This window comes from Melanerpes formicivorus, unplaced genomic scaffold, assembly GCF_026170545.1.
Source record: "Melanerpes formicivorus ecotype bairdi unplaced genomic scaffold, bMelFor1.0.p_v2 SCAF_10, whole genome shotgun sequence".
NCBI lineage: Eukaryota > Metazoa > Chordata > Aves > Piciformes > Picidae > Melanerpes > Melanerpes formicivorus.
The window spans coordinates 9,633,071-9,649,724 of NW_027142362.1; the positions used below are offsets into that span (position 1 = coordinate 9,633,071).

General features: G+C 53.1%; 1 protein-coding gene across 1 annotated transcript in view; it reads left to right on the forward strand.

Annotated features, from left to right (window-relative positions):
• The window catches only part of CORO2B (coronin 2B), a 56,519-nt gene that overhangs the window by 32,145 nt on the left and 7,720 nt on the right, over positions 1 to 16,654 (forward strand). Inside the window, exon 5 of the mRNA XM_068143558.1 lies at positions 13,136 to 13,252. Within this exon, the coding sequence (XP_067999659.1) occupies positions 13,136 to 13,252 (117 nt within the window). The remainder of the gene's footprint in view (positions 1 to 13,135; positions 13,253 to 16,654) is intronic.

Sequence of the window (16,654 nt, forward strand, 5' to 3'; positions counted from 1 at the left end):
CCCAGGCAACCAGCACCAGAACAAGAGGACACCGTCTCAAGCTGTGCCAGGGGAGGTTTAGGCTGGAGGTGAGGAGAAAGTTCTTCCCAGAGAGAGTTGTTAGCCATTGGGGTGTGCTGCCCAGGGAGGTGGTGGAGTCACCATCCCTGGAGGTGTTCAAGAGGGGACTGAAGGTGGCACTTGGTGCCACGGTATAGTAGTCATGAGGTGTTGGGTGACAGGTTGGACTGGATGATCTTTGAGGTCTTTTCCAACCCTGTTGATTCTAGGATTCTATGATTCTATGTTCCATCACTTAAGGTGGGTTACAAAGAAGGTGGTGACTCCTTTTTGGCAAGGAGTCCCATGGAAAAGATGAGGGGTGATGGGTTCAAGCTACTCCTGGGGAGATTCCTATGGGACAAAAGAGTAAACTGTTCCAAAGGACAATCAGCCATTGGAATAACCTCCCCAGGGAAGGGTGCAGTTCCCAGCATTGGACAGTCTGAAGGTTCAGCTGGACGGGAGCCAGGCCAGCTTGTCTGGACAGGGCTTTTGCCAAGAAAGGTTGGACCAGATGATCCTTGTGGTCCCTTCCAACTTGGCATTCCATGATTCCATGTTTCTGTGACCTCTGCACCACCACTCCTGTTTGCATCACATATCCTTCCTCCCCAGCATTGGACACTCAAGGCTCAAGCTGGACAGGAGCCGGGCCAGCTTGTCTAGACAGGGCTTTTGCCAAGAAAGGTTGGACCAGCTGATCCTTGTGGTCCCTCCCATCCTGACATTCCATGATTCTATGACCTCTGCACTACCACCCCTCTTCGCAGCACAGATGCTTTCTCCCCACCACACTCTGCTTTCCCTTCCCCAGCTCAGATGTTCCCCAGCTCTTTGCATGAGTGCCCACGTGAATCCTCCCATCTCCTGCTCATGCAACTTTAAAAGCCCTCAAATCCAGCTGATGCTTCAGAAGCTGCCCCCTGGGACCAGGCTTGCTGAGCAGCCATGGCTGCTGGCTCAGCTCTCAGCGAACGCAGAGCTGTAGCTCATGGAGGCAAAACTGGGCAGCAATGACCTTGACCATGAAATAAATATCTCCTTTGCTTTGCTTTCCTCTTGAAACCTGAGAGCAGGACACCGTGGCGAGGTACCACAGCTGCTCTGAAGCTGCTGCTCTCCTTTAACTGCTCCAGTGTGTGGACCAGCAGCTCCAAGCTGGGACCAGCATCCCAGCCCAGGGCATCCTGCTCTCGCCCCACAGCTCTTGGGCAGCAGGGAAGAAATTGTTGCACTTGTCCAACCTAAACCTCCCCTGGTGCAACCTGAAGCCATTTCCTCTTGTCCTGTCACTTGCTGCCCCATGCTCCTCATTTTTAGGAGCATTTTTGACACTGGAGGAGCTGCACTTGGTTGCTTTGAGGATGAACTTACCCCATATAACTTGAAGACACACCATCTACCAATCACAGAATCATTTAAGATGGAAAAGACCTTTATGATCATTAAGTCCAACCATTAACCCAGCACCACCATGGAAACCATGTCCCTCAGTACCACATCTACACAGCTTTTATATAGCTCCAGCACATCAAGAGAGGGGATCCTGCCACTCTGCTCTGCTCTGGTAAGAGTGCACCTGGAGTGCTGCATCCAGCTCTGGAGCCCTCAATACAGGAAGGGCATGGACCTGATGGACTGAATCCAGAGGAGCCATGAAAATGATCAGGGGCTTGGAACACCTCTGCTATGGGGGCAGGCTGAGGGAGCTGGGGAAGAGAAGGCTCTGGGAAGACCTAATAGCAACCTTCCAGTACCTGAAAGGGGCTGACAAGAAGGCTGGAGAGAGGCTGTTTGCAGAGGCCTGCAGTGCCAGGATGAGAGGCAATGGTTTGGAGTTAGAGAAGAGCAGATGTAGACTGGATGTTAGGAACAAGTTCTTTACAATGAGGATGGTTGGGCACTGGAATGGGTTGCCCAGTTTGGTGGTTGAGGGCCCATCCCTGGAGATATTCAAGGTGAGGCTTGACAAGGCTCTGGGCAACCTGATCTAGTAGAAGATGTCCCTGCTGACTGCAGGGGGGTTGGACTAGATGACCTTTAGATGTCCCTCCCAACCTGGGTGAGTCTATGATCCTATGATGATTCAACCACCTCCTCGAGCAGCCTGTTCCAGGGGTTGACCAAGCTTTCAGAGACCACATGAGAAGCCACCACATGTGAAGACACACTACATGCACGGGGAGAAGTTGGTTGCCTCTCAGTCTTCTGGGCAGCAAAGTCACCGAGTCAAACCCACTGGGATTTCCAACCAAGAGGGGACACTAGGACATTTGGGAGGGAGGAGGGCTCCCCTCCAAGCTCTGGCATTCCTCATAGATGTTTTCCCCATCTTGTCTGGATCTGGGGAGCAGAATCAGCTACAGATGGAGGAAATTCTAATCAGGGCTTTAATTGCAGCTCACAGCTTGACTCTTATTAATATTCGTGAAACCAGGAGCTGTGTCTCAACACTTGGAAGGCTCCAGCCACACCTCTGCCTCTCTCCCAAGCTGGGTGGATGCCCATCCACACTCCACTTGCACCTCACTCTAAACCCTGAGCTTTTAACCCAATCTTGCCAGGAAATTATCCTTTTCTAGTATTTTTTCCCCCCAATCTGCCTGCTCCTAGCTGCAAGCAGAGGGAGCAGGATGCTGTTTCCAACCTGTTCCAAAGGGATCATCCTCAGGCAAGCTTCACCTAGGAAACCCCTGTTGGAGGGGACCTTGGCTCCCCATGTCAAGTGGCTGCACACCCCTTTGGACAACCTCTTAATTTCATTATGATGATTATTTCATTAATTCTTTTTTTTTTTTAATAGGGGTTGATTAGCTCATTAAGAACAAACTCATTTTCTCTTGGAGATCAGCAGCCCTCTAATTAATTGGCATCCATATTTAGCTGAACATAATTAAGGTAACCTAGATACTGCAGATCTGCTCAGCATTTGATTTGCTGCCAACCTTCATTTCATTTTTCTTTTCCCCCTTTTCTTCCCCTCCCCCCCCCCCTTTTTTTTCTTCTTCCTTCCCTCTGTTCCACTCAGAGACTTTCACCCCAGCCCCCTCTGCTTCATGCTCTGACTGGTGATGTGTTTGCATCCATCCAGCCATATGTTCCTCTGCCTGCGCAGCAGAAATGCTGCTTCCTCCTGTCTTCATCTCATGATGGAATCATCACCATCATCATCATTGTCATTGTCATCATCATCACCATTGTCATCATCATCATTGTCATAGAATGGTTTGGGTTGGAAGGGACCTTCAAGATCATCCAATTCCAACCCCCCCTGCCATGGGCAGGGACACCTTCCACCAGCCCAGGTTGCTCAAGGCCTCGTCCAGCCTGGCCTTGAACACCTCCAGGGAGGAGGCAGCCACAACCTCCCTGGGCAACTTGTTCCAGTGTCTCACTGCTCTCACTGGAATGAATTGATTCCTAATCTCCAGTCTAAATCTCCCCCCCTCAAGCTTCCATCCACACCCTCTCATCCTATCACTACAAGCCCTTGTAAAAGGTTCCTCCACAGATCTCCTGTAGCCCCCTTCAGGTACTGGAAGGCTGCTCTAAGGTCTCCCTGCAGCCTTCTTTTTCTCCAGGCTGAACAGCCCCAACTCTCTCAGCCTGTCCCCATGGGGGAAGTTGCTCCAGCCCTCTGATCATCTTTGTGGCCTCCTCTGGACCCACTCCAATGATTTGATGTCCTTCTAGTGCTGGGGTCGCCAAAACTGGGAGGGGATGTCAACCACTTCTTCAAGGCTCTGTAGGAGGGAAAGGTGGAGAATGGCTGCATGCTGCTCCTCCATCCTCCCCTGGTGATGGTGATGGAGATGGTGATGGTCCTTGCTGGGGTGCTGAAGGCCTCCCTTTAGGGAAGCCTTTGCAGGAGGAGGGTGGCTGGCATGGCTTGCACTGCAACCAGAGGGATTTTGTTTCTCCAGGGGATAAAGAGAGACTGTTTTCCACAGCTGGACAATGTTATCTGCCTGGAGGAAGCCCTGGGCAGGAAAGGAGAGTCTCTGTTTACATGTAGGAAGCTGAAGCCCAAAGTTCTTTCTCGTTGTGGCTGTGACTGGTTGTGTGTGAACTGCTCGAGCTGCTGTGGCCATGGTGTGGGGCTGAGATGGGGGAGGTCCTTCACCCCACTGGGGGCAAGTCTGCCTTGCTCTGGGTGATGGATGGGGTGCACCCTGCTGTGTAGAGCATCAGGGAGCTCTTGGGGATCTTGCAGGTGACTGGGGAGCTTGCAGGTGACTCTGTGTCCCCATGGGACACTGATAACCCTTTCTGCTGCCATGGGGGTCTGAACACACCTGCCTGGAGCAGAAGCAGCCCATGGAGGTGTCAGACCCCTTGCTAATCCCCATGGAGAACTGGGTCCAGCTCTGGACTCCTCAGCACAGGAGAGACATGGACCTGTTGGAGCAGGACCAGAGGAAGCCACAGCAATGCTGGGAGGACAAGCTGAGAGTTGGGATTGTTCAGCCTGGAGAAGAGAAGGCTCTGGGGAGACATTTGGGTGGCCTTTCAGTGCTTAAAGAGGCTGAGAAGAAAGATGAGGAGGACTTTTTCAGGGCCTCTTATGACAGGACAAGGAGTGATGGTTTGAACTAAAAGTGGGAGATTCAGGCTGGAAAGAAGGAAGAAACGTTTGACACTGGGGGTGCTGAGACCCTGTCCCAAGTTCCCCAGAGAGCTGGGAGCTGCCCCATGCCTGGAGCCATTGCAGCTCAGGTTGTTTGTAGCTCTGAGCAGCCTGCTCTAGTTTCAGGTGTCCCTGTGAACTGCAGAGGGGTTGGACTGGATGACCTTGAAAGGTCTCTTCCCACCCAAACCAATCTGTGACTCTGTGAGATCCCAAAGCCCCTTGGCAGCCCTGGGGAGAAGGGGACGGGGACAGGAGTTGGGCAAAGCCTGAGTCGTGCTGCAGGGAACCACGTGCAGGTGTTGCCTGTCCCTTTGTCACCCAGCACAAAGGGCTGTGACAGAGCAGCAGGCCCTGTGTGAGAAGGAGCACTGCCACCATCCCCTGTCTGTGGCAGCAACCCCTGTGGATGTCCCAGTGCCAGGATGGCAGCTGGCAGACGAGAGGAGTAGGCTGCCTGCCCCTGGCTTGAGGATGCTTTTTCTTGACCCAAGGCCCTGGTGGCATCTGCTGTACCTTTGTGCTCGTGGCATAACCCAAGAGACCTCCTGTGCTTGCCTCTTCTCTGTGGGGACACCTCCTGGTCGAGCCTGAGCAGAGAATGGGCAAAGCTCGTCGCAGGGATGATTTCCTTCTCAGAGCTGCTGTGCTTCAAAGCATGGAGAGGTTTTCTGCAGGGAAAAGGGGAAAAAAACAACACACATTCCCCCCTGCCTCTTTTTCTCTGTGCTCTGAACCAATTTTCACATCCTTGGAGCTGTTCTACCTTGAAACTCAGGCCACAGGAGACTCTTTGGGTCTGTGTGATCTTTCCTCTCTCTGATGTTAGTCTTCAGGAGATGTTTTCTTTAACCTAGAGCTGGCCAGAAAACACAAAGACCTGAAAAAAACCAACAGGCTGATGGTTCAGCATGACTGTTCCACGCTGAAGCAGGACCTCATCTCCCTACATTTATCAAGGGGATAACAGGAGAGAGGCTGTGGGAAGCCCAGAGCTGGGTTCTGGCTGGCTTGAAGTACCTGGAGTGAAAAGTGTCAGCACAGAATTTTAACCCTGGCCTGAGAGGTGGTGGTGGTGGTGGTGGGTCAGAGGAGGGCAAGAGGTTGCAAAAGGTGGGTCTTTGGGCCAACAGGAGCTGGGGAGGAGAAAATATCACCCTATTAATTCAGAAAATCCAAGTGCTGGGGGCAGAGTGCTCACACCAGCCCCATGAATGCTCTGGGCTGGGGGCAGAGTGCTCACACCAGCCCCATGAATGCTCTGGGCTGGGGGCAGAGTGGCTGGAAACTGACCAGCAGAGAAAGACCTGGGGGTGCTGGTCAGCAGCTGGCTGAAGATGAGCCAAGGTGTGCCCAGGTGGCCAAGAAAGCCACCAGCATTCTGGCTTGGATCTGAAATGTGTGGCCAGCAGGAGCAGGGCAGGGGTTGTCCCCCTGCACTGGGCACTGGTGAGGCCATACCTCAAATCTTGGGTCCAGTTTTGGGACTCTCACACCAAGAAAGACATTGAGGTGGAGGAGCAGGTCTAGAGAAGGGCAGTGAAGCTGATGTAGGGTCTGGAGAAAAGGTCTGGTGGGGAACATCTGAGGGAGCTGGGGGTATTCAGTCTGGAGAAAAGGTCTGGTGAGGAGCATCTGAGGGAGCTGGGGGTATTCAACCTGGAGAAAAGGTCTGGTGAGGAGCATCTGAGGGAGCTGGGGTTGTTCAACCTGGAGAAAAGGAAGCTGGGGAGAGACTTTCCGGCTCTCTGCAGCTCCCTGAAAGGAGTTTGGGGTGAGGTGGGGGTTGGTCTCTTCTCCCAAGGAACACGAGATATGGCAGGAGGAAATGGCCTGAATTTGCACCAGGGGAGGTTTAGGTTGGATATTAGGAATGAATTCTTTCACTGAAAAGGTTCTCAAAGCCTGGCACAGGCTGCCCAGGGAGGTGGCTGAATCCCAGTCCCTGGAGGTGTTTCAAAGCTTCAGGGATGTGGTGCTGAGGGCCGTGCTTTAGCCTCAGCCTTGGTAGAGTTAGGGAAGGGTTGGACTCGATGATCTTAAAGGACTTTTCCAAGCCAAACGATTCCACGGTTCCACAGCTGCTGCTTGCAGCAGAGCCCGGGGAAGCCGGCGCTGGGCTTTGCCCCCTCTGCCGGTTAAAAGAGAGAGAAAATGCGTCCCGGCTGCGGGAGAAGGGCTTTTTGTGACCGAGAAACAGGCATTTATTTTTAGTGTCCCTAATCCAATTTGCCAGGGACATTAGACGGGCTTTTGTCTTTTTAATTAACCAGCCTGAGCCTTGGCTACTGCTTCTATGGAGCAGAGGAGAGACTTCTCCCAGTAAAGCTCTGGGGGTTTGATCTGTGCAAATTGCTTGTGAAAGGATGCTGTGGGAGTAGCTCCGTGGGGTGTGGGACCACAGGGCTCCCTGGGTCCAGCGTAGCGGAAAGGCTGAGAGCCCTGGGGCTGTTGAGGCTGGGGAAGAGCAGCCTGAGAGGGGATCTGCTCAGTGCTCAGCAAGAGGTAGAGGGTGGGAGGCAAGAGGATGGAGCCAGACTGTTGTCAGTATTGCCCAGTGACAGGACAAGGGGCAACGAGCACAAACTGGAAGCCAGGAGGTTCCACATGAACAGGAGGAGAAAATTCTTTGTTGTGAGGGTGCTGGAGCCCTGGAGCAGGCTGCCCAGAAAAGTTGTGGAGTCTCCCCTGCAGAGCTTCCAAATCCCCCTGGGCATCGTGACCCTGGGCAAGCTGCTGTGGGTGCCCTGCTTTAGTAGTGGGCTTGGACTGGGTGATCTCCAGAGGTCCCTTCCAACCCAGTCCATGCTGGGCTTCTGGAATTTCTGTAGGGAATTGTTTGTGCAGCTGCACAGTTGGCTGATGTAACAAGGGCTGTCTCTTGCTGCAGCACCTCCACTACCTGGTGAGCCTTTGGTTCAAGCTCTCATCCCTCTCTCTTTCTGTAGCTCCTGGTGCAGATGTGATGCTCACCTGTGCCTGGAGCCCTCCTCCTCTTGCTTCCTCCTCCCTTAGGCTGGTTCCTGTGGAGATGCACAGGGTCCTTGAGCAGATGTTTAGCCCAGCATCTCACAGAACCATAGCAGGGCTTGGATTGGAAGGGACCTTAAAAGACCAGGTCAAGGGGTTTTCTGGGTCCCTGCCAGGGATTTGTCCAATTGCTCTCTTGCCTATTCTGGTTCTGCTTGACTTGGTTCCTAATGAAGGCCTGTTAACCTGCAGCGACCTTCCCTTGTACTGCCATCAACCGGAGATCTGCCCCAGGTCAGGGAGATGTGTGTCATTTCCTCCTTGCTGGCTCTTGAGCAGGAGAGCCTTTCTTTTGAAGACAGCAGCAAATGTGTTTACTCTTAATCTCAGCCACTGGAGACTTGTGTGTACTCAAGGATTTCCTGGGAAACCCTCTAAATCCTCTGTGGCTCCAGCAGTGCTTCCCCCATCCCTCTCTAAATGCTAATCAGGCATCAGGGAGCATCTGGGGGATGCTGCTGGGTGGGGACAGGTGGCCTGCCAGACTCCTAGGGCTGGTGGTGGCTCCTCCTTCCTCAGGAGGTGTTTCTCACCCAGGGGCAAGTCTGGGATTGATGCTGAGTGGGTGATGCTCTCATTTCTGTACGATTCTCTTGGTGTGATTGCCCCATCCCTGGAACCATTTGAAGCCTGGAACCATTCCAGTTCAGGTGGTTTTGGCCTCTGAGCAACCTGCTCTAGTCGAAGATCATAGAATTGTCTCAATTGGAAAAGACTTCTGAGTCTGACCATCAACCCACCACCACGGTGGGCAACTAGAGCAGGTTGCTCAGAGGCCAAAACCACCTGAACTGGAAAGGTGCCCATGGTGCCATGGCCACAGCTCTCTTGAACCCCTCCAGGGATGGTGACTCCACCACCTCCCTGGGCAGCCTGTTCCAGCAACTCACCACTCTTCCAGCAAAGAATTTTTTCCTAATGTCCAACCTCAACCTGACCTGGAAAACCTGTAAGTGTCCCTCCCCAGCCCAGCCAGTCTGTGCTCCCACACCTGGTTTAGGAGCAGTGCTGAACGAGGGTTTCCACCGCACTTATCAGAGCTGCCTAGGAAACGTGAGGATCTGGGAATGCTCTGGGATTGTGTGTCCAAGGTTTGTGAAATATTTATTGAAATGCTTCCCTGCTGCTTGGCTGTAAAGCAAATGTGGAGCCCTGCTGTCAGGAGCCTGAAGCTTGTGCTGCTGAGAGGCTCTGAGCGGAGAGGCTTCCCATCCCTTCAATCTGATGAGGGCCAAGAGGTTCACTGAGGTGAACTCTGATAGCCCAGCTCAGAGCAATGCTTTGATGACTTAGAGTGCTTAAAAGTGGTGCTTCTAAGAATAAAAAGGCTTTGCTCCTGCCAGGGAGGATGCTGCTGTTCTTTCTGGGGCAGCCCAGCCTCTTGCAGCTATGTGAATATCCCTCCTGGGCTCTGCAGGCTGCTGGTGTCTCTCTCCCTCTCTCTCTCCCCTTGCTGCTGCTCCAACCATTCCCAGGAGAAGACATCCAGCTCAGTCACCAAGCAACAAAATAACTGAATCAAACCAGCTTTAAACATTCATTGTCCTATTTTGTTTGGTTGTTTTGATTTTGTCCTGCACATAGGCGTTCAAAAAAGTCTTGGATGTGGCACTTGGAGCCGTGGTTTAGTTGTCAGGAGGTGGTAGGTGTGAGCTATTAGGTTGGACTTGATGATCTCTGAGGTCTTTTCCAACCTGGTTGATTCTGTGATAATACAAATGGCACTTTGGGACATGGTTTAATGGCTGTGGTGGTCCTAGGCTATGGGTTGGACTCAATGAGCTTTGAGGTCCTCTCCAAATGAACCAATTCTGTGATAATTAACTTCCTCCCAGTTGCTCCAGCAAAGCAGGGCTCCAGCTTTGAGGGGCTGAGGTTGCTGGAGGATTTGCTCCTTCCTGAGCACTGCTATGGAAAACCTTGGAGCTGTGGAGCTTGAAGAGCCACAGTGCAGCCTGCTCTTGCTGATGGGATGCTATCTGGGTCACCAAGCTGCCCTTAGCCAGAGGTCAGAGATCCAGTGATTAGGATTCACCACGGCTTAATGCATGGCTGCTGGCAAGGTGCCTCTAAAAGTGACTAAATGGGAAGCTATGGGGATGAATTCCTGGTTTTTCAGATCCAATGTCTTTTTTATTGCCTTTTTTGGGCTACTTCTTCTCTTTCAGGTGTCCTGGGCACAACCCACCACTGCTCTTGTACAAGGGCACCATGATAGCTCCTACTTAATTTTAACCCAAACTCTTCATTTCTTGTGTAGAAACTATCCTTAGTAACTATGAAGCCCCAGACCAGGCTGCCCAGGGCAGTGGTGGAGTCCCCATCCCTGGAGGGGTTTTCAAAGCCCTGGAGATGTGGTGCTGAGGGACATGGCTCAGTGGTGCCCAGGGCAGTGGTGGAGTCCCCATCCCTGGAGGGGCTTCAAAGCCCTGGAGATGTGGTGCTGAGGGACATGGCTTAGTGGTGCCCAGGGCAGTGGTGAAGTCCCCATCCCTGGAGGAGCTTCAAAGCCCTGGAGATGTGGTGCTGAGGGACATGGCTTAGTAGTGCCCAGGGCAGTGGTGGAGTCCCCATCCCTGGAGGAGCTTCAAAGCCCTGGAGATGTGGTGCTGAGGGACATGGCTTAGTGGTGCCCAGGGCAGTGGTGGAGTCCCCATCCCTGGAGGGGCTTCAAAGCCCTGCAGATGTGGTGCTGAGGGCCATGGCTTAGTGGAGACCCAGCAGTGCCAGGGTAATGGGTGGGTTCAACGATCTTAAAGCTCTTTTCCAACCAAAACAGTTCCATGATTTTAACCAAACTCAGTCTTGTCCTCTCAAAAGCCTAATGGATTTGGACAAAACCCATCAAATCTGCTTTGCAGAGGAAATCACTCAGCTGGTTGCTCAGAACTGAAGTGGTTGCATGTTAACTGCTGCCGCTAAGAGGTCCATCCGCTGGGGATTTAACAGCTGCTGGATGGATTTCTGCTCTAGACAGCATGGTAATGACATCATGCTAATGCAAATATGCAAATAGAGGGGAAGCTCAATAATCTGAGCTGCTTGAGGATGCAGTGTCTGCTGGCACACTTACTGTAATAACCAGCAAAGCTCTGCTTTGCATCCCATTACCTCACAGGAGGGTCACTGGCTAGTACTGAAAGCAGAACTAAAAAGAATCAATGTTTAGTTTGGACCTTAGGGAAAAAGTCATCCCCTTAAGGGTTGCCAAGGACTGGCACAAGCTGCCCAGGGCAGTGGTGGAGTCCCTATCCCTGGAGGGGTACCAGTGCTGTGTAGATGTGGTGCTGAGAGACATGGTTTGGTAGCGACCAGGGTAGTGGTGGAGTCCCCATCCCTGAAGGGGGTTTCAGAGCTGTGTAGATGGGGTGCTGAGGGACATGGTCTGGTAGTGACCAGGGTAGTGGTGGAGTCCCCATCCCTGGAGGGGGTTTCAGAGCTGTGTAGATGGGGTGCTGAGGGACATGGTCTGGTAGTGACCAGGGTAGTGGTGGAGTCCCCATCCCTGGAGGGGTACCAGTGCTGTGTAGATGTGGTGCTGAGGGCCATGGGTTGGTAGTGACCAGGGTAGGGGTGGAGTCCCCATCCCTGGAAGGGGTTTCAGAGCTGTGTAGATGTGGTGCTGAGGGACATGGTTTGGTAGTGGCCAGGGTAGTGGTGGAGTCCCCATCCCTGAAGGGGGTTTCAGAGCTGTGTAGATGGGGTGCTGAGGGACATGGTCTGGTAGTGACCAGGGTAGTGGTGGAGTCCCCATCCCTGGAGGGGTACCAGTGCTGTGTAGATGTGGTGCTGGGGGCCATGGTTTAGTGTTGACCTGGCAGTGCTGGGGTAAGGGTTGGGCTTGGTGCTCTTAAAGGTCTCTTCCAACGCAAACTGTTCTATGATTAGCAGCTGCATCTTGCTGGGAGCAAATTAATTCCTATACATCAATCCAGCAGTGATGTCATGGGGCGAGCCCCTGGGCCTGATCTGGCTGTCCAGAGGACTCCTGGCCGTTGCCTTGAGCTGTGGGTAGTGGAACCTCGGCGTGTTCCCCTCAGCACGTTCCTTTGTTCCTGTTAAATGGAGCCAGGAGCTCGATACGTTAGAAGGTCAGCGCTGGAAGGGCTATGAAATATTTAGTGGCTGTGTCAAGCTGACCTAGTTAGGTTGCACGCTCCAAAGCGTGCCACCAGCTCCAGGCTGCAGCGAGGAGACAGAGCAGGGGAGGGAAAGGTGGTGGGGTGGCTGCTCAGAGAGGCATCCTGCAAGGTGCAGGAGCTTCCTGGAGTGTCCTGGAACCCAAGGGAGGGAAGGGCAGTGGGGCGGCTGCTCACAGAGGCACCCCGCAAGGTACAGGAGCATCCTGCATCCCCTCTGAGATGGGAACCACAAAAGGAGGTTGTGCTGGGTGCTGTGCACTATCATAGAATCATTTGGGTTGCAAAAGACCTTCAAGATCATCAAGTCAAACTGTTAACCCAGCACTGCCAGGCCAACACTAAACCATGTTCCTCAGCACCACACCTACACAGCTTTGAAACCCCACCAGGGATGGGGACTCCACCGCTGCCCTGGATAGTCTGGGCCAGGGCTTGGTAGTTAGTAAGGGTTGTTTCTGGCCCCCCAAAAAAGAAGAGTTTGGATCAAAATTAGGTGAAGGCAGCCAGCACACAGGAGCTGCCATGATGCCCCTGTGTTAGAGCAGTGGTGGGTTATGCTCATGCCCAGGACACCTGAAAGAGGAGAAGGAGCCCAATAAAAGCAATAACAATGTCAAGGAAATCAGGAATCCATGCCCATGGCTTCTCATTTAGTCACTTTCAGAGGGACCTTGCCAACCATTAAACCTACTCTATCAAGTCCACCATGACCCTGGTCGTCACCAAACCACGTCCCTCAGCACCATGTCCACACAGCACTGGTACCCCTTCCAGCAGCCCAACATCTTTCCTAAACTGAGCGGCCCAGAACTGGACACAGAACTCAAGGTGTGGCCTAACCAGTGCTGAGTCCAGGGGCAGAATGACCTCCCTGCCCCTGCTGGCCACACTGCTCCTGATGCAGGCCAGGATGCCCTTGGCCTTCTTGGCCACCTGGGCACACTGCAGGCTCATGTTCAGCCTACTATCAACCAGTACCCCCAGGTACCTCTCTGCCTGGCTGCTCTCCAGCCACTCTGACCCCAGCCTCCCTGGGGGTGGACAGCCCCGAGGGGCTGTGTTTGTAGAAACCCTTTTCATACATGGATCCTGGGGGAAACTGATGGGGTGAGACCAATCCCTGCCTCATTCTGACACCTTCTCCAGCCAAAAAAAAAACTCCATTCCAAGGAGAACCTCTGGAGCTCACTCCCAGAACAAGGCTCCAGCAGCCCTTAAAGCGCTCAACTTCCTCACTCTGTTTTCTTTGGTTTCTCTCTTTTGTGCTGTCTGTTTGCTGTGTTCTACATTATAGACAGGCCGGATCGAACCAAACTACCCCAAAGTTTGTGGTCACCAGGGCAATGTGCTGGACATCAAGTGGAATCCCTTCATTGAGAACATCATCGCGTCCTGCTCTGAAGACACCTCGGTGAGTGGTGGTGCTTGGGCTCGGAACCCCCCCAGCAGGGGGATTAAGTTGGAGAATGGAATGGAATGGAATGGAATGGAATGGAATGGAATGGAATGGAATGGAATGGAATAGAATAGAATAGAATAGAATAGAATAGAATAGAATAGAATAGAATAGAATAGAATAGAATAGAATAGAATAGAATAGACCAGGTTGGAAGAGACCTTCAAGACCATTAAGTCCAACCTATCACCCAACACCATCTAATCAACTCAACCATGGCACCAAGCACCCCATCCAGTCTCTTCCTAAACACCTCCAGTGATGGTGACTCCACCACCTCCCCAGGAAACGTCCATTAGGACATTTAGGAAATACTAAGCTGGAAATCATAGTATCATAGAATCAGTCAGGGTTGGAAGGGACCACAAGGATCATCTAGTTCCAACCCCCCTGCCATGGGCAGGGACACCCCACACTAGATCAGGCTGGACAGAGCCTGAGCCAGCCTGGGCTTAAACACCTCCAGGGACAGGGCCTCAACCACCTCCCTGGACAACCCATTCCAGGGCTTCACCACTCTCATGGGGAAGAACCTCCTCCTCACATCTAGCCTGAATCTCCCCACCTCCAGCTTCATTCCATTCCCCCTAGTCCTATCACTACCTGAGATCCTGAGAAGTCCCTCCCCAGCCTTCCTGTAGCCCCCTTCAGATACTGGAAGGCCACAATTAGGTCACCTCGGAGCCTTCTCTTCTGCAGACTGAACAGCCCCAACTCTTTCAGTCTGTCCTCATAGGAGAGGTGCTCCAGCCCTCTGATCATCCTCAGGAAAAGTTTCTTCCCAGGAGGGGGTCTCAGGCACTGGAAGAGGCTGTCCAGGGTAGTGGTGGAGTCGCCATCCCTGGAGGAGTTTAACAGACGTTTGGATGTGCTGCTGAGGGATGTGTGTTAGTGGTGGCGGCTTAGCGGTAGTGGGGGGATTGTGAGCTCTAGGTGAGAGGTTGGACTTGATGATCTCAAAGGCTTCTTTCAACCCCAACAGTTCTGTGATTCTAGGAGTTGTGCAGCTCTGAGCACCCCCTTGCCTTTTAACTGCACCCCCAGAGATGCGGGGAAAGGGCTGTGGGTGGGCAATTGCTCAACCATCTCAGGAATGAAGATGGGATGAGAGAGCCCTGTACTCATCTCTGCTGAGGCCATACCTAGACTACTGGGTTCAGTTTTTGGGGCCCTCACTCCAAGAAGGACATTGAGGTGCTGGAGCAGATCTAGGGAAGGGCAATGAAGCTGCTGAAGGGTCTGGAGAACAGGTCTGGTGAGGAGCAGCTGAGGGACCTGGGGGGTGTTGAGCCTGGAGAAAAGGAGGCTGAGGGGAGACCTCATTGCTCTCTACAACTCCCTGAAAGGAGTTTAGAGGCAGGCAGGGGTTGGTCTCACAATGAACAAGTTATGGAATGAGGGAAAATGGCCTGAAGTTACACCAGGGCAGGTTTAGGTTGGACATTAGATGAAACTCCTTCACTGAAAAGATTCTCAAAGCCTGGAACCAGCTGCCCAGGCAGGTGGCTGAACCCCCACCCCTGGAGGTGTTTCAAAGCCACAACCATGCAGTGCTGAGGGCCCTGGTTTAGAGAGAGAGAGAGAGAGAGAGAGAATGGTTGGACTCCATGACCTTAAAGTCCTTTTCCAACCCAAGCCATTGCACGATGCTGTGCCTGACGCAGAGCACGGAGCAAGCTGTGCCAATCCCCAGCTGCTGCTCGGCGGTGCCCGGCCCCTCTGCTGTCCTCATCTCACTCCTGGTGCCTCCTGCTCCTCCTGCGGCCCCGCTGGGGGCCAGCTGGACATCTGTGCACAACCAGAGCTTCTCTGGGTTTGGGTTTTTTTTTGCCTCTCCAAGCCCAACAGCAGAGCTATTATTAATCCTTCTTGCTCTCAGGGGCTGCAACTGCTCTTGTGGCCTGATCCGTCGAGTGACAGGAACAGAAGTCGCTTTGGCAGGCTGGGGCACCCCGGATCAGGTTCATCTTCGTGGAGCTCTTGGTTGCAGCCTCCTCCTTTTGTGTTTGCTGGAGGCCTCTGTGCAAGGGACACTGAGGGGGACGTGAAGGGGACACTGGGAGTACACAAGAAAACGTTGGCAGGATGCTGAGGGGACATCAGGGGACATGAAGGAGATGCTGAGGGGACACCAATCTCCTCTGCACCCCCAAACCCATCCTAAACGGGACACAGAGAACAGGGGACACTGAGGGGATGATGGGGTGACAGTGGGAGGGAAACAGACAGTGGCACTCAGCTCCTCCCCGTGACACCCTAGAAGCCATTGCAGAGGGGACACAGGACAGGGGAAACTGGGATGACACTGGGAGGGGCTCCCACTTCCTTTGTGCAGCCTGCCACCCCAAACTTGAGCCCATGTCCTCTTGTCTTCTCTTTTCTCCATCCTGCAGAGGACAACCTGTGTAACCTTGCCCCTGGGGCATCACTGTGGGTTAATCATAGAATCATAGTATCAGTCAGGGTTGGAAGGGACCACAAGGATCATCCAGTTCCAGCCCCCCTGCCATGGGCAGGGACACCCCACACTAGATCAGCCTGGCCAGAGCCTCATCCAGCCTGGGCTTAAACACCTTCTCCAAGGACATGATGAGGATCTTGACAGCCATGGTTTGATGCTGCCTTGCTGGAGGAAGATCACTCACAGCCCACCCACCTCATCACCCTGCTTGGCACCCATCTTGTAACCCCTCCCCACCAGACTTGTGCCCACCCCTACCTCTCTGTTCCTGCATGGGTCACAGCAGATGTCCTCTCCTGACACTCTTCCATGGGATGCTGAGGCCATTCATTCAGTGTCAGTCATGGCAGGACAGTTAGCAGCAGGGCTGATCTTCTCCTGTTCCCCACCATGGTGTTGCCAGCTGCTGAAAAGCTGGGAAGGCTTTTTTGGGAAGGAGCTTTCAAGGTGCAGGAGCAACCAAGTGGGAAGATGAGAAGGGGAATTGCTCAACCTGCATAGGTGCTCCAGGCTCATCATTCTTCTCCATGCACTGTGATTTTTGGGTTAGCTCCAGCTCTGCCTCCCCTGGCACCAGGGCAATGTCAGGTCTCCAACCAGTTCCAACATGTCTATTCTGAGGTCATAGCAACCTTGGAAATGGGGAAACCTCCCTAAAATAGCCTATCACAGGCCTCACCCCACTGTTCTTTGAAGACACAAGGAATGATGGAGCTCCATGAGAAGCAGCTGCAGAGGTGATGCCACCCTGGAGAACCCCAGGGAGGATTTCTAGTGGAGTGTGGATGCAGAACACTTTTAGCAACTACTCTTTATGCTATGTGCACAGAGAAAGACAAGAGGCAGCTCCTGTTGGAGCCCACCCTGATGGTGCAGGGAGCCAGGACCTCACATGA